Source organism: Sinohyriopsis cumingii, chromosome 9, assembly GCF_028554795.1.
Source record: "Sinohyriopsis cumingii isolate HCF-2022 chromosome 9, ASM2855479v2, whole genome shotgun sequence".
NCBI classification, from domain to species: domain Eukaryota; kingdom Metazoa; phylum Mollusca; class Bivalvia; order Unionida; family Unionidae; genus Sinohyriopsis; species Sinohyriopsis cumingii.
In genome coordinates this window covers 81,739,225-81,761,814 of record NC_142969.1, presented here as the reverse complement: position 1 = coordinate 81,761,814, position 22,590 = coordinate 81,739,225, and the positions used below count along the sequence as shown (strand labels likewise).

Below are 22,590 nucleotides of genomic sequence, written 5' to 3'. Positions count from 1 at the left end.
CGTAGCTGCCATTTCCCATACTCAAAATTTACAAGTTTTTTGTCTGCATCTACATCACTAAGTCATCTGAATTTGATAATTTATAAAAACTAATTGCTGCCTACATCAATATCAGAGCCTTTACCTGGTTACTGAATCTTCCATAGTTGTGATTCTAATTGTGAAAACTTCATAAGTACTGAATGAAATATGTGACCGCCATTTTGAAGAGTGGAGATTACGACTCAGTTACTTTAAATAGCAGATACCGACCAGTGCATAAAAAGTAACCACGTGATCTGACGCAATTGTCATTTGCAGAAATGAATGTAGTATCTAAAAGTGGGTTTTCCCCGAAGGTGGCGCTATGAAAACTGGCTTAAAATCGCTGATGTTTACAGCTGACATCAAAAGGCGCCTCCATGCAACTTGAAGAGGTGTCAAAAGGCGCTGCCATGCAAATGGTGTAAAGGCATCCAAAGACGCTTGCATGAGGTAACGGGTTAAGTATTTAAATTCTTAGTTTGCAGTAACAACAAAAACCATGAACATTGGAACCCACTGAAAACCATGCACATTGGAACCCAATGAAAACCATGAACACTAGAACCCAATGAAAACCATGAAGATTTGTATCCAATGAAAACCATGCCAATACAACCCAAGTAGGTGAATCATTGCACTTTACAAGTCTCAGATGAAATCATGTACAAGTTTCATTTGTTCAACATGTTTGGGTAGTAATACTAATTAAGCTCAGACTGAATGGACATAAACTTGTAAATCATAAAGTATCCAAGGTATAAAAAATATATTGGTCCCACAATTCTTGTATAGACAATATTAAGTGCTTGGACCAATACATGTTTGGTCATGTATAGAGTTGGGAAATGTAAAAATAACACCATTAACTCTCTTTTTATATCTTTTATTTAAAGATCTATAAAATAAAATATAATTTTGATAGCTACACTGACAGCAAACCCTGAGAACAGAATCAAATTAAGAAAAGCTAACCTTTTAAAATTTTAAATTTTTAATCACAGATGTAGGCATCGATGTCATTCCTCATCATCCATTAAAAAGTCTATGTATATAGAAACAGTAATGTCCACAACCATGACTCGGCCAATGAATCCGACTGTACTGGTGGTACTGCATTAAGTAGAGGATACATGTTGGGTATATTATCTTCAACTAATGACAGCTGCCAAATGGTTATTATGATTTTCTTCTTCAAAGTGTTGCCTCTAATTTGTACCAAAAAATGAATGATATTGCAGACAATAATTCTGCATGCATTCTGCAAATGTAGTTAACACAAATCCCTAATCACAACAAAAGTACCTATTTTGCAGAGAAAGAAGGAAAGCTTAAATTTTGTTGTGACAATGATTTTGAGCAGTTTTCATGAATGTAAAAATATAAGCAACAAAAAGATGCTTTATACTGACAGAAAAAGAATAAATATTTTTTAGTCCCAGTTCCAAATATGTCCAGGAAAAGTAGGGATATGTTTCCTATATTTTAGTCCCCATTCCAAAATGTCCAGTAAAAGGAGGGATATGTTCCCTCATCTAACTACATATATATAGCATTTTAATTACATTCTGAGTCTTGAGGTATTGAGTACTCAAGTACTAAATTCTCTTACCTGTTGCCATTGTACAGCATGCTACTATATTTCCCATACTACTTTGTAATGGACTGACCAAAGACATTCAATGGCTCCTAAAATAATAGCATGTATTAATACAGTAGGTATGTAATAAAGTGAACAAGGATGTTCTGTGAATTTTAAATTCCTAACTTGTATTGTCTACTGTATGGAAGATTTGAAATAATTGTGTTGATGTCTGAATGAACAGTCAGATTCAGAATTTAATAATTTGGCCACTTTTCGCCCTTATGTATGTGTCAAGCATCTTAACAGTACAATAATATTAATAACCACTGCATGTTCCTTTTCTTTCTCCCAGGGCATAAACCTAATCCTCATCATTTATCTGCAACAATTTTTCTGGCTATCAACTCCTTCATGATTTCATTGCTGCCTCCATAGATTGGTTGAACACGGGCATCAACGAATGCCCGAGCTATGGGATATTCCCACATGTAGCCCCATCCTCCATGCATCTGCAGACACTGCGTGGCAATCTTGTTCTGCTGATCACTGCACCTGAAACCATGAATCAAGAGGTAACATATTGTCTATCATAATTCAACCTCATCCTCCAGTTGAAACTATACTAGATTAACAACCCAGATTCAAGCTGTACTATGTTATCTATTCCGATTCAAGTTGTATTACATTATCTACCCTGATTCAAGCTGCATTACATTATCTACCCAGATTCAGGCTGTATATTATCTACCCTAATTCAAGCTGTATTACATTGTCTACCCTGATTCAAGCTGTACTACATTATCTATTAGATTTACTATCCAGATTCAAGCTGATGTGCAATGTCCTGATTCAATCTGTACCACATTATCTATCCTGATTCAATCTGTACTACATTATCTACCCTGAGTCAATCTGTACTACATTATCTACCCTGAGTCAATCTGTACTACATTATCTACCCTGATTCAATCTGTACTACATTATCTACCCTGATTCAATCTGTACTACATTATCTACCCTGATTCAAGCTGTACTACATTATCTACCCTGATTCAAGCTGTACTACATTATATATTAGATTATCTATCCAGATTCAAGCTGGTGTGCAATATCCTGATTCAATCTGTACTACATTATCTACCCTGAGTCAATCTGTACCACATTATCTACCCTGAGTCAATCTGTACCACATTATCTACCCTGAGTCAATCTGTACCACATTATCTACCCTGAGTCAATCTGTACCACATTATCTACCCTGAGTCAATCTGTACCACATTATCTACCCTGAGTCAATCTGTACCACATTATCTACCCTGAGTCAATCTGTACCACATTATCTACCCTGAGTCAATCTGTACCACATTATCTACCCTGAGTCAATCTGTACCACATTATCTACCCTGAGTCAATCTGTACCACATTATCTACCCTGAGTCAATCTGTACCACATTATCTACCCTGAGTCAATCTGTACCACATTATCTACCCTGAGTCAATCTGTACTACATTATCTACCCTGAGTCAATCTGTACTACATTATCTACCCTGATTCAAGCTGTACTACATTATATATTAGATCATCTATCCAGATTCAAGCTGGTGTGCAATATCCTGATTCAATCTGTACTACATTATCTACCCTGATTCAATCTGTACTACATTATCTACCCTGATTCAATCTGTACTACATTATCTACCCTGATTCAATCTGTACTACATTACCTACCCTGATTCAATCTGAAGTACATTATCTACCCTGGTTCAAGGTACAGCACATTAGCATATTATCCAGCCTAATTCAAAGTGTGTTACATTATCTGAGTTAAGCCAAAGTACATTATTTACCCCAATTCCACCTGTAGTAGTTTATCCATTTTAGTGAGATATCTCCAGATTTGAGCTGCTGTACAAAGTCTACCCTGATCAAAGTTGAAGTACATTATCTGTCTATAATTCAAGTTGTATTACACCATCTGTCCTGTCTCAAACAAATTACCTACTCTAATTAATCAGTTGTTGTTGTTGTTGTTGTTGTTGTTGTTGCAGGGTTTAACACCATTTTTCAGCACATGATCGGCTATACATGGCAGCCAGTATTAATGGTGGAGGAAGAACCTGGGAAAATCCACGGAAAGAACCACCGTCCCACAAGAAGCTACTGGCAGGCTTTCTCACATACCCACATTGGCAGAATCTGAGACTTGAACCCACACAGAGGTGAAATGGCAGTGATCCATAAAGGAGAGTGCTTTAGACCACTTGGCCACTCAGGGCCCCATTTAAGCAGTAGTATGTTCAAACTGTCCTTATTAAAGCTAAAGTAACATTATTCAAGATGTTTGTCCCTTTTTCAAGCTGCAGTACAATAAACCACACTGGTACAGAACCTACCCTGGTGACGTTTGGATAATAGTTATCTCTCACTATAATACTTGTCAAGGGAACCATACAAGTGTTATATGTTGAGTCACTTTATACCAGTACAGATATCCTTCATGATAATGCCATTCAAGGGAGACATACAAGTGTTATTTCGAGTTACTTTATACCAGTACAGATATCCTTAATCAGGGGTGCACTATGGTGTAGGTGAGGTCTGTTTGTATTGACGTATATGTATTATTACAGCAAGTGGTCAGAGAGTTAGTATTTCTTTTACTGATATTAATTAATCTTTCATGTAAAGTAATTACAAGAAGGAAATTTTAGTCCTTCTAACAAAGTATGTAATTGCCAGGCTTTTCAATGATAGTTGTTTCTATACCTGTTTGTTAATAAAGACTTGTTGAGAGTCAAGATTATATCATGTGGGTGCAGATGCTGTGAAAGCAGGAATAAATGATAGAAGTCTGCATACTTGCCTGTTCCTATAAATTAGAAAGTGATGTTTGTGTCCTGTAAAAGCACATGTAGAGGTGTAAATAACAGTAGTTTTTGTGTACCATGAGGTCTAAAATGACCAGCATGTACCATGAGGTCTAAAATGACCAGCATGTACCATGCAGCATGTACTGTGAGGTCTAAAAAGACCAGCATGTACTGTGAGGTCTAAAAAGACCAGCATGTACCATGAGGTCTAAAAAGACCAGCATGTACTGTGAGGTCTAAAATGACCAGCATGTACCGTGAGGTCTAAAATGACCAGCATGTACCGTGAGGTCTAAAATGACCAGCATGTACCGTGAGGTCTAAAATGACCAGCATGTACCGTGAGGTCTAAAATGACCAGCATGTACCGTGAGGTCTAAAATGACCAGCATGTACCGTGAGGTCTAAAATGACCAGCATGTACCGTGAGGTCTAAAAAGACCAGCATGTACCGTGAGGTCTAAACTGACCAGCATGTACCGTGAGGTCTAAACTGACCAGCATGTACCGTGAGGTCTAAACTGACCAGCATGTACCGTGAGGTCTAAACTGACCAGCATGTACCGTTGAGGTCTAAACTGACCAGCATGTACCGTTGAGGTCTAAACTGACCAGCATGTACCGTTGAGGTCTAAACTGACCAGCATGTACCGTTGAGGTCTAAACTGACCAGCATGTACCGTTGAGGTCTAAACTGACCAGCATGTACCGTTGAGGTCTAAAATGACCAGCATGTACCGTGACGTCTAAAATGACCCAGTCCATCATCTTAGTTAAGCAAAAGTACAGTATTTACCCCAATTAAGCCTGTAGTAATTTATCTATTTTAGTGCATTATCTCCAGATTTGGTAAATTTTACAAAAAATATCTGCTCCATTCAAAAAATCTTGCATACCACCACAATGAAAATTAATCCAAATAGATCCAAAATTTTGAATGAATAGCTTGAATCATAGGAATATTAAACACAAAGGCTGAATTATAATAAGTCTCCTAGGGTTTAGTGTTAAGGTTGTAATCATACACCCTAGTAAAACACATTACGGTCTCAACAACACATCATACTTAATATTGGAAACTCCATGCTACTCTCCAGGGGCTATGTGTTGTATAATGCAAAGAGTAGTACAATTATATTTCAATTCATTTAGTTATAACATAAATAGTCTGTTAAAGATTTTATTTTAATGCATATACAATCATCTTTTCCGCCAGATTTAAAAATCATTGTTTTCAAAAATTAAAGAACTTACTACAAGTACTAACGTTCTGAATTAATATTTTAAATTTTTACAATATACATAGTAACTATATTCACACAAGATTTCTCAAACTGATCTTAATGCCAGGCAGTCAGCTGAATAATTGAATACAATAGGACGAAGAATTGAGTACGTCACACCCAAGCAGATCAGCGTGGTGCACCGGTGAATGAAAAGCAGATTTACTGCATACCCATGCTGAAGCATTCACTGGCATAAGCTGATTTTCTCAACGTCACTAAGGCATTAAACAAACTACTGTGTATATATACCCCACCAGCACACATAGCTCTTCAGACTGTTTTGTCACCTGAAGAAGGCATTAGCCGAAAGATCTTGTGACATTCATTGGAGTGTAACAGAAATATCAACTAAATTTGCAGCATCTGACTTACAGATAAGTACAGTGTTATACTGTATTTCTTTTACTGTATTATCATATTTTCTTTTCAGGTATTTTTAATCATTTATTTCAGGTTCTTGACTAATAACTTTAGGTTGCCCTTACACTAGCACCTAAATCACCCACCCCAACCTCATCACCCCTATATATTTTTTTTAGCAGGATGCCCGGAACAAATCAGCAATTCAGGAGAGGCCAGTATGCCGACTGGACAATAACCCCAACAGCCAATGGATAAAACTCTTCTACCCAATTTTGCAGGCCATACACCACTATAATATCATGAAAAACCAAGTGATCGGACTCAGAACAACAGGTCCAACTATTAGACAAATTTTTAAAACCAGCCCAACCAACACCAGGACTTACACAGGAATTGGAAAGATTAAATAGAATGTGGGCTACAAAGGTCACTGAGGCCTTAACCAGTCATTACAAAACCAGGATCTCCAAACTGATGGGCATGATAGTAGGACTTGGATTTGCAGATTCACCCTCAACAACCTATCCAACCAAGCACTAGGCTGGGCGAAACGAAACTTCAGGAATAAACTGAGCCTGGATACAATACAGGAGTATTAATGGATTGTGAAGTCTTTTATAGCTGTTCCATCCAGACAACAAATCGACTCCACTAGGAATTCAAACACCACCCAAAACAGCCAACAACAAAGGTGGAAGCAATGCATGGGACATCAATCAGTATATTCCTAAGAGCCCTCGGCAAAAGATCCATCAAAAAAAAGTGAGCCCACAGAAAGCAGTATACAATCCGATTCAGTTTAATAATTGGTTCTAATGACTGCAAGTTTTAGACACACTCCCACACAGGACACCCAACAAACAGAAAGTGGATTTTAGGCCAAAGACACAGCTAGTAAACTCCAAACAGTAAGAACCTCGAGAACCGAGCTCAAGTCCTACGAAGCGATCTTTAGAAAGAATTTTGTCAACAACACCAAACATGCCGAAGCACGCCACATCAACAACATCAGATCTTGTAAAATCATTGGTGGATGCTCTGAATGCTTGGATAACATCAAGGACTCCTTCTCCAAGGTGGGATAGGTCACCAGACCGACAATCACGGTCCCCAAGTTGCTCACCATCTCCAAGCAGCTCACGCTCCTTGTCGCCATGCTACCAGATACAGACGTATGCCATCATGGTCATATCACCACATAAGTTAACATGGTTTACTCAACACCATGGCGACAAAGCGGACTGGAAGCTACCAAGATTAACACAATCAACTGTAATAATTGGAGATTTGAACGCATCAAGAATCGGAAATGAAATAGGTAATAAACAGAAATTACAAACACAAGGAGAAACCAGAAGAAATAATTGTCAACGTAGGTATAAACGACAGAGATAATGACAACACCACCGCAGTAGTGCAAAAAATGAAGGATTTAGTGAAGATAGCTTGAGCAACATTCCCAGACTCGGAAATTTTCCTAGCTCAAAACCCGGTTTAGTGCTTATGGATGAAATGAAACCCAAGGAAGCATTTAATATCAGGAAACTTAACGAAAGTTTGATTCAACTCACAGGGTCAGAATCCTAGATAGCAATATCAGCGGAGGTTGTTTTCTTTAGTCGGATGGGATTCATTTAGAAAGTGATGTTTGTGTCCTGTAAAAGCACATGTAGAAACAAAACAGCCAACAGCATTGTCAATAAGTGGGTACAACAGATCAATCTTTACAAATCGGATTTTCGGCCAATCCTGAAGGACACAGCCAGGTCAACACAAACAAAATTGGGTAGCAACATAGTAAACCTAAGCTCTAACAGACTTTCTGTTTCTGAGAGATCACTTTTAGAAAGGGGTTTAAAATTAATTCCAACACCAAAATATATTGATCACTCAACAATTACGCAACCAATAAAGGAATTCACAAGAAAATTAATGATCACTAAATTCTTTCATTCCAAAAACACGATGACTAAGACCCCTTTTACAGATAAAAGCAATTGGTGCCCACCGCCTTCTACCCTTACACCATCATTTAGAGAGATAACTGACCGTATCTTTAAGAATGCTTCTAAGATGAAAATGGAAAGAGAAAAACCTAATCTTCCGGCTAATGAGTTAGCGGCTATCAAAACACTTCACAAGGACTCTGAAGTTATTATCAAAATGGCAGATAAAGGTTCAGCAAGGGTTGTCTTAGATAAAAAAGATACATTTGGGAAATAGATTGGCAACTTGCTAACTCTAAGCATTACAGGAAATTAGAACAACCTATTTATCCTACTACAAGTAAACAAATAACTAAAATCATACATCGTTTGGCAAACAATAAGCACATTAGTAAAAAGCAAATCTAGTACTTGACACCAGCTGAGAACCCTAGGCCAAGGCATATTTATACTTTACCTAAAATTCACAAAGCCCCGAAGCATGGTCTATTCCATTTAAAATTCCACCAGGAAGACCAATAATATCTGATGTGGGGAGTGAATCATATCGCATTTTGGAATATACAAATTCATTCTTAGCACCATTAGCTGCTTAACACTTGTCCTATCTCAGAGATATGGTGGAATTTTTGGAGAAAATTAGACAGTTTCAAATCCCTTCCAGCAGCTTTCTTGCCATTTTGGATGTAGAAAGTATGTACACAAATGTTGACAATAAGGATAGATTGAAGGTGGTGTTTAACAGTTTTAAAGCAAATGCACACCCTGGTAGACCAGATTTAGAAATTTTGGAACTTTTGAAACTTTGTTTAGAAAATAATGATTTTGAATTCAATAGTAACTGGTTTTTACAAATTTCAGGAACAGCAAATGGGAAAGAAATTCACCCGAGTTATGCAAATATTTTTATGGCGGAGTGGGGAAAAAAAGCATTCAAAAGTTGTTACCTTCTTCCCTTATTATATTTAAAGTTTCTGGATGATATTTTTCTAATTTGGACTTATTCCAGGGAAGATTTTGATCATTTTATCCAAACTTTAAATAATTTCCATCCATCCGTAAAGCTAAAAGCTACAGTTAGCGACACCTCTGTCGATTTTCTAGATACAACAATTTTTAAAAGACATATGTTTGGAAATACCAAAATTTTAGATACAAAGGTATTCTTTAAGTCGATGGATACACATCAGTTACTACATATATCTTCTTTTCACCATTTGCACACCTTTAGGGGGATCTTAAAATCACAAATTATTAGATCTGACAGAATTAGTTCCAGGAAGGAAGATTTTCAGAGGGCTACAAACACACTGTTTAGAGCTTTTAAGAGCATGAGGGTATTCAAAATGATTTCTTCAACAAATTAAGAACAATACCATAAAAAATTCGGATACAAAACATGTAGTAGCAAAAGCAAAACCATGCAATAGCAGTTGCTGCTGCACTTGTCCCTTTTTTAAGGAAGTAGAAAATTTCAAGTCATCAGACTAATCAAGCATTTTATGTTAAGCAAAATCTTTCATGCAATTCTAAAAAGTTATATACCTAATCACATGTCAAAAATGTGGCATACAATATGTAGGACAAACCAGTCTTACATTAAGAGACAGATTCACTAGACACAGATTTGATATCAGGCATAAGGCAAATAAATCTGTCTCTAACCATTTTAATACCTCAGACCATTTGATGAACGATTGTTCGATCAACGAAAAGAGAACATTATTGGATACAAAAACTAAAATCATTAATGCCTGGTGGCCTGAATTTACATGAAAATTCTAAAAAACTAATCTCGTTTATCATTACATATAACACAAAAGCAACACAAGTGGCCAAACTAATCAAAGAAGGGTATAGTGAAATTCAGGCAAAGATTCCCCGCCGTATTTTCCCATAAATTAGTTACCGCTTATTGCAGAAATAAGAACTTTGGTGACTTCATTGTCAGAAGTAAGTTAAGGAGCAGAAGTAATTCTCCCTAGGCCAGAGCTAATTAGGGTCCCCAAACCCTAATCCTAACTCTAAAACCTAACCCTAGCACTGTACTTAGCCATACTGTAACCCTAACCCTAACACTGTACTTAGCCATACTGTAACCCTACCCCTAACACTGTACTTAGCCATACTGTAACCATAACCCTAACACTGTACTTAGCCATACTGTAACCCTAACCCTAGCACTGTACTTAGCCATACTGTAATCCTAACCCTAACACTGTACTTAGCCATACTGTAACCCTAACCCTTGCACTGTACTTAGCCATACTGTAACCCTAACCCTAGCACTGTACTTAGCCATAGTGTAACCCTAACACTGTACTTAGACATACTGTAACCCTAATCCTAGCACTGTACTTAGCCATACTGTAACCCTAACCCTAACACTGTACTTAGCCATACTGTAACCCTAACCCTAGCACTGTACTTAGACATATTGTAACCCTAACCCTAGCACTGTACTTAGACATACTGTAACCCTAACCCTAGCACTGTACTTAGACATACTGTAGGACAGTTTGCTGCTGTAAAATGTTGGAACACTTTTTGTGTCAATACTACTAAGCCCAATGAAAACATCTTTGCTCTGGTGTGGTAAAATGGCCTTCATAACATTATCAAAGGATAAGTGGTTATAAATGGGTCTTAGAAGTAACAATATCGATATTTTCATGGGTTTTATTCCTCATAAAGGTCTGTCTCAGTGTGGGACTGACAACCACTCTTGATAATTATTATGATTCGCCTGGAAATGGTGGATGATGAAATATCCAAGGAGGTAGGAAGGAATGCTTTCGATCCTTCCTGCTTCCTTTAGAGGAAGCTAAAAAAAACTTTCACATCTTGCAGAGCAAACAAGTCTATCATGACCATGCCAGCACAGATATGTCTGAGGTTTGGGATTCCAATAGAAAGTGGAGCTAATGAGGATAGCTGATTTTTAGCCAGAAAATCATGTTGGCAAAGAAGAAAATGATTCATAATTACTAATGAACCACCATAAATAACTTTAATACTGATATCACAACTCTACAGTCTTTAATTAAGAAACAGAAAAGAGCAAACACCAACGAGTTTTGTAAAAATAAACAAATTTATTTCCCTAGAATACAAAGTGAAAAATTAAGAAAAAATCTTAGAGTATTGTGAATTGAATTCCAAACAGTCCAAAAAGTTCTATCACCAGTCCTAATAAATAAAGTTCTAATTTAGTACCAGTCAAATTAAGGTATGGTGCTGAAGGTATTGATATGTCTGTAGTGACATGGAGATGTGCCTTGTCTTTTAATAAATCACAATAATATATTCCAAGATATCCTTATCTGAATTCACTATAATTCCAAATTAATGCCTCTGTCCAGCTTATTCAACACTTTGTAATTACAGAGAATAATAATTTGAATATATAATTCCACCCAAATCAAATAATGAACATAATAAGAATGATTATGCTAAAACTGTTAAAGTAAGAATGAGTAATTTCTCAAGTAAGCAAGATTACAAACCCCTCTAGCCATAACATCTCTACTTCACCAAGGTTGCAATTACCATCTTCTGTTAAGCAGTTTTTCAAAAAGCAGTTATTAAAAGTTTAATGGTGGATATATTTAAATGCAGGTTGGCATCATTTGTACAAAGGTTTAATGGTGGATATATTTAAATGCAGACCGGCATCAGTTGTACAAAGGTTTAATGGTGGATATATTTAAATGCAGACCGGCATCAGTTGTACAAAGGTTTAATGGTGGATATATTTAAATGCAGGTTGGCATCATTTGTACAATGGTTTAATGGTGGATATATTTAAATGCAGACCGGCATCAGTTGTACAAAGGTTTAATGGTGGATATATTTAAATGTAGACCGGCATCAGTTGTACAAATGTTTAATGGTGGATTTATTTAAATGCAGACTGGCATCATTTGTACAAAGGTTTAATGGTGGATATATTTAAATGCAGGTTGGCATCATTTGTACAAAGGTTTAATGGTGGATATATTTAACTGCAGACTGGCATCATTTGTACAAATCTCAGAGTCCTTCATGACAGAATGATTTCCACAAAATGTGCATGAAATTGGTTCAGTAGTGAGATTAAGTTTAAAGAAAAAGAAATGCTGACAGATGATGAATAATATAAGGAAGATGATGGACAACACATGCTGGATGCAGATCCATGCCATAAAATCATGACTTTACAAAAGGACTGGAAATTATACATCAAGTCCAGAATCAAACAAAAGTAGGTCTCCAAATTAATTGTGTTTATAAAGAAAGTTCATCAAGGAGTTCAGAAAATGTATTCATACCAAAATAATACAGAAGACCTGAGTCTGCCAACATCATTAAAAAAGTGACTAGTATGTCTTGCTTCCCACTGATGTGGTCTAAACAAAAACCATGACTAGTTGGTACAGTATGTTAGAGTCGAGTCTGTCAGAAGCCTGTATGTGTTGTCTGTTTGGTTCATACAGAGTCAAGTCTGTAAGAAGTCTGTATGTGTTATGTTTTTTTTCTGAAATTTGAACATCATTCTATTGGCATCAACTGTTACTGTGATATAATTAGATCCATGACTATACTCAGGTATAATGTGAAGCCTTATAGTGAGGGGTTACTGTGAAGCCCTTTAGCGAGGGGCTACTGTTAAGCTTTATAGCGAGGGGCTATTCTATTTGAAATTTAATACAGTAGTCCCTTAAATAATGCTTTTAAGGGAGCTATAAAAATCTACTGTGTTATAGGTGAGGCTGTCTTAGATTAAATCGTTTATTATTGGATAAAAGAATTCAAGCACATTAACTTCTATGACAATACCAGTATTATATCAGGAACGGTGTTAAGTCAGGTTATATTAGAGACAGTGTTATATGAGAAATAGTGTTAAAAAAGACAGGGTTATATCAGGGACAGTGTTATATGAGAAATAGTGTTAAAAGACAGGGTTATATCAGGGACAGTGTTATATGAGAAATAGTGTTAAAGGACAGGGTTATATGAGGGACAGTGTTATAGTGTGCAGCATTATAAATAGGGGCCACTGTACCTAAACACCAAAGAAAGGTCTTTACTTGTTACACTTTTGAAATACTTATCTGGCAACAAATGCAATTCTTTTATTTGTGTTTATTCTTCCTGGATTTAAATCTTATATAAAAAACAGATACTTTTCTCTGTGCAATGATCTTTTAAATGAATAACATAATAAATAAGATCTAGAAAAAGGATATAAAATTTTAATTATAACCTACAGTGATAAAGACCACTGACTCGTATCCCTAAAAAAGAGATGGAGATTGATGAATCATAGGATCTAACCATAAATCATGGATGACGATTGCTAACTTAGTCCTTTTGGATCGTAACTCCAGAATAAAAACTGCTGACTCACCAGTATTTGGCCATAGATGCCATATGAGAGTCCAGCCCTTTTTTACTGTGTATGTCCAGACAACTGTCCACAAAGGATCGGCCAATACACACCTCTGTCTTTATTTCTGCCAGCTTGTGTTGGATTGTCTGAAAGTTAAAGTACAGTACCCTGTACACTTTTCCAGGTCAATAGATGACTGCCATTAAAAAAAAAAATATTTCAGCACTGTGATTCGAGTAACTTATATGGAACAACTTATATGGAACAATTTGCTGGGTTGATTGAAGTGGAACTTTATTTTCATAATCAAATAAAGGAGTCATTCTTTATTAGAACTGATTATAGATAAAAAAAGATGCCTTCCAACTTTACTTGTAATTGTAATCCCCAAGACATCTTAAATTAAATTATGTACTATACAGCAATATAATGGCGATGGGACAATGTTGTTATCCAATCCATAGTCATCCTTCCTCAGAATCTGAGCAAATTAAATACTAATGACCATAGGTTCAATCTAGATAGATATGACTGTAGGTTCAGTTTAGATACTAATGACCACAGGTTCAATCTAGATAGATATGACCACAGGTTCAATCTAGATAGATATGACCATAGGTTCAGTCTAGATACTGATGACCATAGGTTCAATCTAGATATTGATGAACATAGGTTCCATATAGATCTTCTGTTGTTGTGGTTGTGGGGTTTAATACCATTTTTCAGTACACGATAGGCTATGCCTGGCAGCCAGTATTAATGGTGGCAGAAGAACCCGGGAAAACCCCGGGAAGAACCACCGACCCACGAGAAGCTACTGGCAAGCTTTCTCACATATCCACACTGGCCGAATCCTGGACTCGAACCCACACAGACAGAGGTGAGATGACAGTGATCCATAACGATGAGCACTTTAGACTACTCGGCCACTCGGGGCCCCATTCCATCTAGATAGAGATAACCATAGGCTCCATCTTGAAAGAGATGACCGTAGGTTCAATCTAGATATATATGACCATAGTTTCAATGCAGATACTGATGAACATAGGTTCGATCTAGATAATGATGACCATAGATTCAATCTAGATACTGATGACCATAGATCTAGATACCAATGAGTGTAGGTTCAATCTAGATAAATATGACTGGCAAATCTATCCAGATACTGATGTCCATATATCTAGATACTGATGAGTGTAGGTTTAATCTAGATAGATATGACCATAGGTTCAAACTAGATACTGATGACTGTATGTTCAATCTAGATAGATATAACCGTATGTTCAATCTAGATAGATATGACCGTAGGTTCTAGATAGATAGATATGACTACTGTTGTTGTTGTAGGATTTAATGCCATTTTTCAGCACACAATAGGCTATACATGGCAGCCAGTATTAATGGCGGAGGAAGAATCTGGGAAAACACCGGAAAGAACAACCGACCCACGAGAAGCTACTGGCAAGCTTTCTCACATACCCACATTAGCAGAATCCGAGACTCGAACCCGTGCAGACAGAGGTGAGATGGCAGTGATCCATAACAGAGAGCGCTTTAGACCACTCGGGGCCCCAGATATAACCATAGGTTCAATCCAGGTACTGATGACTGTAGGTTCAGCAGTCTAGATACTGATGATTGTAGGATCAATCTAGATAGATATGACCATAGGTTCAATCTAGATAGAGATGACCATAGAGTTGAATCTAAATAGATGACTGTTGGTTCAGTCCAGATAATGATGACCATCGTTTTGATCTAGACACTGATGACCATATGTTCAATCTAGATAGAGATGACCGTAGGTTCCATCTTGATAGAGATGACCGTAGGTTCCATCTTGATAGAGATGACCGTAGGTTCCATCTTGATAGAGATGACCGTAGGTTCCATCTTGATAGAGATGACCGTAGGTTCCATCTTGATAGAGATGACCGTAGGTTCCATCTTGATAGAGATGACCGTAGGTTCCATCTTGATAGAGATGACCGTAGGTTCCATCTTGATAGAGATGACCATTGGTTCCATCTTGATAGAGATGACCATAGGTTCCATCTTGATAGAGATGACCGTAGGTTCCATCTTGATAGAGATGACCGTAGGTTCCATCTAGATAATGATGACTGTAGGTTCAGTCTCAATGGATTTGACCATGGGTTCAATCCAGATATCGATGACCATTGGTTTGATCCAGATACTGATGACCATAGGTTAAATCTAGATAGATATAACCGTAGGTTCAATCGAGAAACTGATGACCGTAGGTTCAACCTAGAGAGAAATGACCATAGGTTCAATCTAGATAGATATGACCACAGGTTTGATCCAGAAACTGATGACCGTAGGTTTAATCTAGATAGAGATGAACATAGGTTCAATCCAGATACTGAAGATTGTAGGAAAAATTTAGATAGATATGACCGGAGGTTCAATCTTGATAGATATGACCGTATGTTCAGTCTAGATAGAGATGACCATAGGTTCAATCCAGATGCAGAAGATTGTAGGAAAAATCTAGAAAGATATGACCGTATGTTCATTGTATATAGAGAAGACCATAGGTTCAATCAAGATAGCTGTTGTTGTTGTAGGGTTTAACGCCATTTTTCAGCACACGATAGGCTATACATGGCAGCCAGTATTAATGGTGGAGGAAGAACCCAGGAAAATCCCCAAAAAGAACCACAGACCCTCGAGATGCTGCTGGCAAGCTTTCTCACATACCCACATTGGCCGAATCAGAGACTTGAATCCACGCAGACAGAGGTGAGATGGCAGTGATCCATAACGGACAGCGCTTTAAACCACTCGGCCACTTGAGGCCCCCAATCAAGATAGAGATGACCATAGGTTCAATCTAGATAGAGATGACCATAGGTTTAATCTAGATCGATTTGAACATGGATTCAATCCAGATATTGATAACCATAGGTTCAATCCAGATACTGATGCCCATAGGTTCAATTAAGATATTAATTTGGTATATATAATCAATCCCAGTTTCCTAAGTTCATGCCCATTCCAGCCATCAATTAATCCCTTTGCTGTTGATACAAAGTATGCAAATCAGCATTCAATTGAAGAAAATATCTGATGACGTGCAATTTCACAATTAACAAAGCACTAGACAATAATGACTTGGTTTTATGTTTCACAGCACAGCAGTAAAAGTAGATTATTTCATGCCAATGTAATTTTGTGAAGTGCGTTGCCCCAGGGTGCCAAGGTAGCTATCTCAGGCTGATCCAGTAGTAGGATTGACCAAGGTAGCTATCTCAGGCTGATCCAGTAGTAGGATTGACCAAGGTAGCTATCTCAGGCTGATCCAGTAGTAGGATTGACCAAGGTTGCTGTCTTAGGCTGACTCAATGGCAGAATTGACCTCGGTAGCTGTCACAGGCTGATTCAATGACAGAATTGGCCTAGGTAGCTGTCACAGGCTGACTCAATGGCAGAACTGGCCTAGGCAGCTTTCTCGTGGTGATCCAATGGTAGCATTGACCAAGGTAGCTGTGTCAGGCTGATTTTATGGTATGATTGACCAAGGTAGCTGTCTCAGGCCAATACAATGGTTGGATTAACCAAGGTAGCTGTCTCCAGCTGATCCAATGGTAAGACTGAAACAAACCTGCATCTTATCTGTCACAAGTCAAGTACCCTAACCACCTAGACATGTGGCTCTTGCCTCCATTAGTCTACCTCTCACACATGCAGGAGTATGCATCTAGCTTATTCTACATCCATGAGCCCACATAATGGGTTGGTCTATTTGCTTAAAGCTGTTTTCATGTACAGTAAACTGCAAACAAGTGGCAGATTTTTCTGAAGCAAAATTAACACCTAAGGTGCTCAAAACTTCAAGGAGCTCGAAAGCACCATACAGATGCAATAACCTATAAGTATTATATGCTAATTTTTTCTCTGTTAACTTAACATTGTCAGAATCATTCAGTATTTTATGATATTGCACACCTTCATATTGCATTCACATGCATAAAGGAACTATTTTCTATTGTAAACAAACAATGGACTCAGAGGCCAGCACTTTTGATTAGTAAACAAATCACGTACACTCGTGTAGTAGGCACTTAACACTGTGGTTGATTAAATTTGTTTGTTTGTTTGTAAGAATAAGTAGAATAAGATATTTCTGACCAGTAAAGACTTTAATAGTTTAACTTTTTTAATGAGACCACTGCTATCGCTGGAAAAGGAACTAATAAATCTGATCATGCTAATGCATAGGAGAAAAAACAAACATTATGACTTTTCAAAATGGCAACTGCACAAACCTCTCAAAAATATTAAAGGCCTTATTGGGCCCCCTATCATGACCACACATCAAACTTTAACAACTTAAACTATGTTTTATTTAGTCTAAACGAGTTAGAATTTGAAAGTCATTTATTTCTTGACTTGCCTGGGGCTGTGAGCAGATGTATGCATAGCCTAGACCTAGATGTTCAAGATGTGTATGTTATGTGGCCTTACCAAACAGGAGTTTAGCAGTCATGTAGGCCTGTCCTTTACTGGCCTTTGTGTGTTATGTGGCCTTACCAAACAGGAGTTTAGCAGTCATGTAGGCCTGTCCTTTACTAGCCTTTGTGTGTTATGTGGCCTTACCAAACAGGAGTTTAGCAGTCATGTAGGCCTGTCCTTTACTAGCCTTTGTGTGTTATGTGGCCTTACCAAACAGGAGTTTAGCAGTCATGTAGACCTGTCCTTTACTAGCCTTTGTGTTATGTGGCCTTACCAAACAGGAGTTTAGCAGTCATGTAGGCCTGTCCTTTACTAGCCTTTGCTAACCTTAACCCTAACCCTTTGCTTCAAAGCAGAGGTAATAGTCCTATATTTTACCTGGAGATATGACAGGGTCTTGCCAAATGCCTTACGCTGTCGGACATACTGCCGTGTCTCTTCGAACATCCACTCAGTGGAGGCTTGTGCCATGTTGGCAATGATGAGTCTTTCCTGGGGAAGCTCCTGCATCAGGTAGTAGAAGCCCTTGTTGGCTTCACCTAGTAACGCACTGGCAGGGAGATGAACATCATCAAAAAATAGCTCAGCTGTGTCCTGCAAGCAGTTAAGTAATTATCAGTCTCTGTTTCTGTCCTTTCTTCATGGATCCAACTGACAAAAGAGTCTAAAACAAATCTCTAAAATGACATATCACCAAACCTACAAATCCTTGATCAAACAGTTTATCAAAAAACAGAAAAAATCTTTGCCCCAAAACAAACTTGCTAACTTGTTGAAAGTTAGCATCGATGTTAAACTTGCCAAAATTGTATCACTTCAAGAAGCTATGTCATTGTACTGATTAACATATAATACAAGTAGCCATTAAAATAACCTTCAACCAAGGAAGTGCAGGTAAAAATATGTGCACTGTAATTATTCTCCACAATAATATTTGGCAAGCTTGCTTTTCAGCAAAATGCTCATTGCAAATGTGCCAACAACTGGTAAAACTATAGTGCACCAAAATGTCACTTATAGGTTTCAGTGATAGCTGCAAACAGGCTTGAATTAAATAATTTGTAGTTCTTGCATTTTCAAGTTTATGCACATCTTTTGGACCTTGACAGGTTCATAAATAATAATATAATAATCTTCATTGAACAAGAACAGATTAGGGAGAGCCATTTTGTTTTAGAAAATAGTCATGATGACATCAAATATATCAAGGACAGCCATTTTGTTTTAGAAACTAGTCAGGATTATATATCACCCAAAACATGTAATTGGCTGACCTACAAAAATACTGCAGGACAAATCAAAGCAGAACTAGAAACAGATTTAACCTAAAAAGTGATAATATGAAAAAATTCTTCTATATTTGTAAATAAAATGGTTGGGTACAAGAGACTTCTCCTGCATTCCATCCAGGCGTAATGACTGTGCCCTAGTCCAACTGTTTATTTTGAGTAGTAAAGCATTCAATGACAAAATTTGTTTTATATTTCTGAACTGATATGCTTTCAGAAACTCTTAATTACTTTTTATATATAGGAGGAAATTTTATCAATCACAAAAAAGACACAAGAGCTTGAAATCTCAAGTTGTATTTTCTGCAGTCAACTTACATTATGTGTCTGAGCATTAAATTTGATAAATTCTAACTTCTATTTATAGTCTGCCAAACAGCAGCTTAGATCAGAGAGAGAATGGATGGAGACGAACTGCATTTGACCTGGAAAATTGTATCGGCCAGACTTTTGTGACTGTGTAAGATCACTATCATCGGATCATCTTGTTACACGGATTTCTGTTGCAAAAAAAGGGGGCTTCTGGCCTACCCAAGAGACCCTGCAGAGGGGTGTGAAAAGCCTTTATTCATCAGCTGCCATATTTGGGAAAACCACTTGTCATCTCATAATCACAATGGTGTATTAAGACATCAGACAATCAAATCTGTTTTCCATATATTGCAAAATCCACATGCTGGCAATGCATGAAAAATTATTTTTTAAGTGTCTTGTAGAACAAGAATAGATTTGCGTTACCATGTGAGATGTCTTGCTGATCAAGATGAAGACCAGACTTGCATTACCATGTAAGATGTCTTGTTGATCAAGACCAGACTTGCATTACCCGGTGAGATGTCTTGTTGATGAAGGCCAGACATGCATTACCATGTGAGATTTCTCACTGAACAAGGCTAGATTTGCATTACCATGTGAGATGTCTTTGGTGAGCAAGACTCTGACTTGCAATACCAGGTGAGATGTCTTATTGATCAAGACCAGACTTACATTACTATGTGTGATGTCTGTTGAACAAGACTTGAGTTGTATTACCAGGTGAGATGTGTTGTTGAACAAGAAAAGACTTGCGTTACCAAGTGAGATGTCTTGTTCATCAAGGCCAGACTTGCATTACCATGTGAGATGTCTTTGGTGAGGAAGACTAGACTTGCAATACCATGTGATATGTCTTGTTGAAGAAAACTAAATTTGCCTCACCTAACATAGTAAAATATAAATTATCTGAAGCAGATTGGAAGAAAGTTATTTTCAATCATTCATTTGTTTGGACAACTGATAATTTGATGCACAAATCATTATGCGTCCATGAGAACTTAGATAATTCATATATATATATATATATATATATATATATATATATATATATATATATATATATATATATATATATATATATATATATATACAAATAACCAGTATCAACATCAATGATTTTTGCAATACACTCATTACACAGAGATCGCATTCATCACACGTCTCTTGTATTTCTCATCTTTTGAAGAATTAAACAACAAAAACTACATACCTTCAACATGCATCAAAATTCTACTGAAGTTCGTCTGAAACATAACTTTACCCTGATACAGACATCTTTTGATTTAATTTGCATTACTATTCTGTTCCTGGATTCATCATACGGTACAGTTTTTATTTAATTTGCATTACTATTCTGTTCCTGGATTCATCATACAGTACAGTTTTGATTTAATCTGCATTACTATTCTGTTCCTGGATTCATCATACAGTACAGTTTTTATTTAATTTGCATTACTATTCTGTTCCTGGATTCATCATATGGTACAGTTTTGATTTAATTTGCATTACTATTCTGTTCCTGGATTCATCATACAGTACAGTTTTGATTTAATTGCATTACTATTCTGTTCCTGGATTCATCATACGGTACAGTTTTGATTTAATTTGCATTACTATTCTGTTCCTGGATTCATCATACAGTTTAGTTTTGATTCCTTGAGGTAAGCATACTGCAAACCAATCCTCTAAGTGATACACTTAGTTGTATGCGTTTCATAAAAGACAACAAATTTTTCTGCACTCAACTTTGTTGTTGCTGTAGGGTTTAATGCCATTTTTCAGCACAATATAGGCTATACATGGCTGCCAGCATAAATGGTGGAGGAAGAACCGGATAAAACCCTTGAAAGAACCATGAGAAGCTACTGGCATGCTTTCTCACATACCCACATTGGCCAAAACCAAGACTCAAACCCACGCAGACAGAGGTGAGATGGCAGTTATCCATAAGTGCCCAAGACCACTCAGTCACTCGGTGCCCGCAATCAACTGTTGAATTTGTGATGGTTAACATCAACATATAGCATGCTTCCTTGAATGTTTGAAAGACAATTACTTGCAAATGTTTCTAATCAGCAAACAATAATAAAACAATATTATTCTTCTGTTGAGCAAAGAAGCTATGAATTTGAAATTGCAATGACAAACTACTCTACACTGCATTGCACCTGAGATATTTCAAACTAGAATGACACAATACACCATACTCCACTGCACCTGATCTATGAATTTCACACTGCATAGACATAGCTGACCATATTCCACTGCACCTGATCTTTGAATTTCAAACTGCACTGAGGGCTCAGAGTGGCTGCATGGTCTAAAGCACTCTCCGTTACGGATCACTGCCATCTCACCTCTGTCTGCATGGGTTCAAGTCTCAGATTCGGCCAATGTGGGAATGTGAGAAAGTTTGCCAGTAGCTTCTCATGGGTTGGTGGTTCTTTCCGGGGTTTTCCCAGGTTCTTTCTCCACCATTAATACTGGCCGCCATGCATAGCCTATCGTATGCTGAAAAATGGCGTTAAACCCTACAACAACAACAACAACAACAACAACAAACTGCATTGACACACTTGACCATATTCCATTGCACCTGAGCCTTAAATCCAAGCTTCTCAAGCTTTCGACCTTTCTTGAATCCAGGTGTGCCAGTCTCGACCAGGAACAGGCTGATGCCATGAGCCATGGATTTTGCATTGGGGTTTGTAATAGCTACCACAATGACTACGTCACACATCCAGCCATTGGTAATGAAGACTTTGCTACCATTCAGTATCCAGTCAGACCCATTCTGCTTGGCATGGGTCCTAATGCCCTGAAGATCGCTGTTGAGTACACAATTTTTTATTATAAAACTCATTCCTTGCTGATAATTAGCAAAAAGTAATTAAACTTTCCTGGATGTGAGTCAGCATCTGTAAGAAAACCTTAGAAATCAAAATTTAAAGAACAAAGGTAAATATACTAAGTGTGGATTTTAAAGAACAAAGGTTGTTGTAAATGTACTAAGTGTGGATTTTAAAGAACAAAGGTTGTTGTAAATGTACTAAGTGTAGAT

The 22,590-nt window shown here is 37.3% G+C and overlaps 1 protein-coding gene across 1 annotated transcript in view; it reads right to left on the bottom strand.

Moving 5' to 3' along the window:
* Positions 1 to 891: 891 nt before the first annotated feature.
* The window catches only part of LOC149792124 (long-chain specific acyl-CoA dehydrogenase, mitochondrial-like), a 77,990-nt gene continuing 56,291 nt past the window's right edge, over positions 892 to 22,590 (bottom strand). Inside the window, exons 6-9 of the mRNA XM_089970649.1 lie at positions 22,126 to 22,357; positions 18,304 to 18,519; positions 13,465 to 13,592; positions 892 to 2,158 (exon numbers count right to left, since the gene is read on the bottom strand). Of these exons, the coding sequence (XP_089826775.1) occupies positions 1,978 to 2,158; positions 13,465 to 13,592; positions 18,304 to 18,519; positions 22,126 to 22,357 (757 nt within the window). The 3' untranslated portion in view covers positions 892 to 1,977. The remainder of the gene's footprint in view (positions 2,159 to 13,464; positions 13,593 to 18,303; positions 18,520 to 22,125; positions 22,358 to 22,590) is intronic.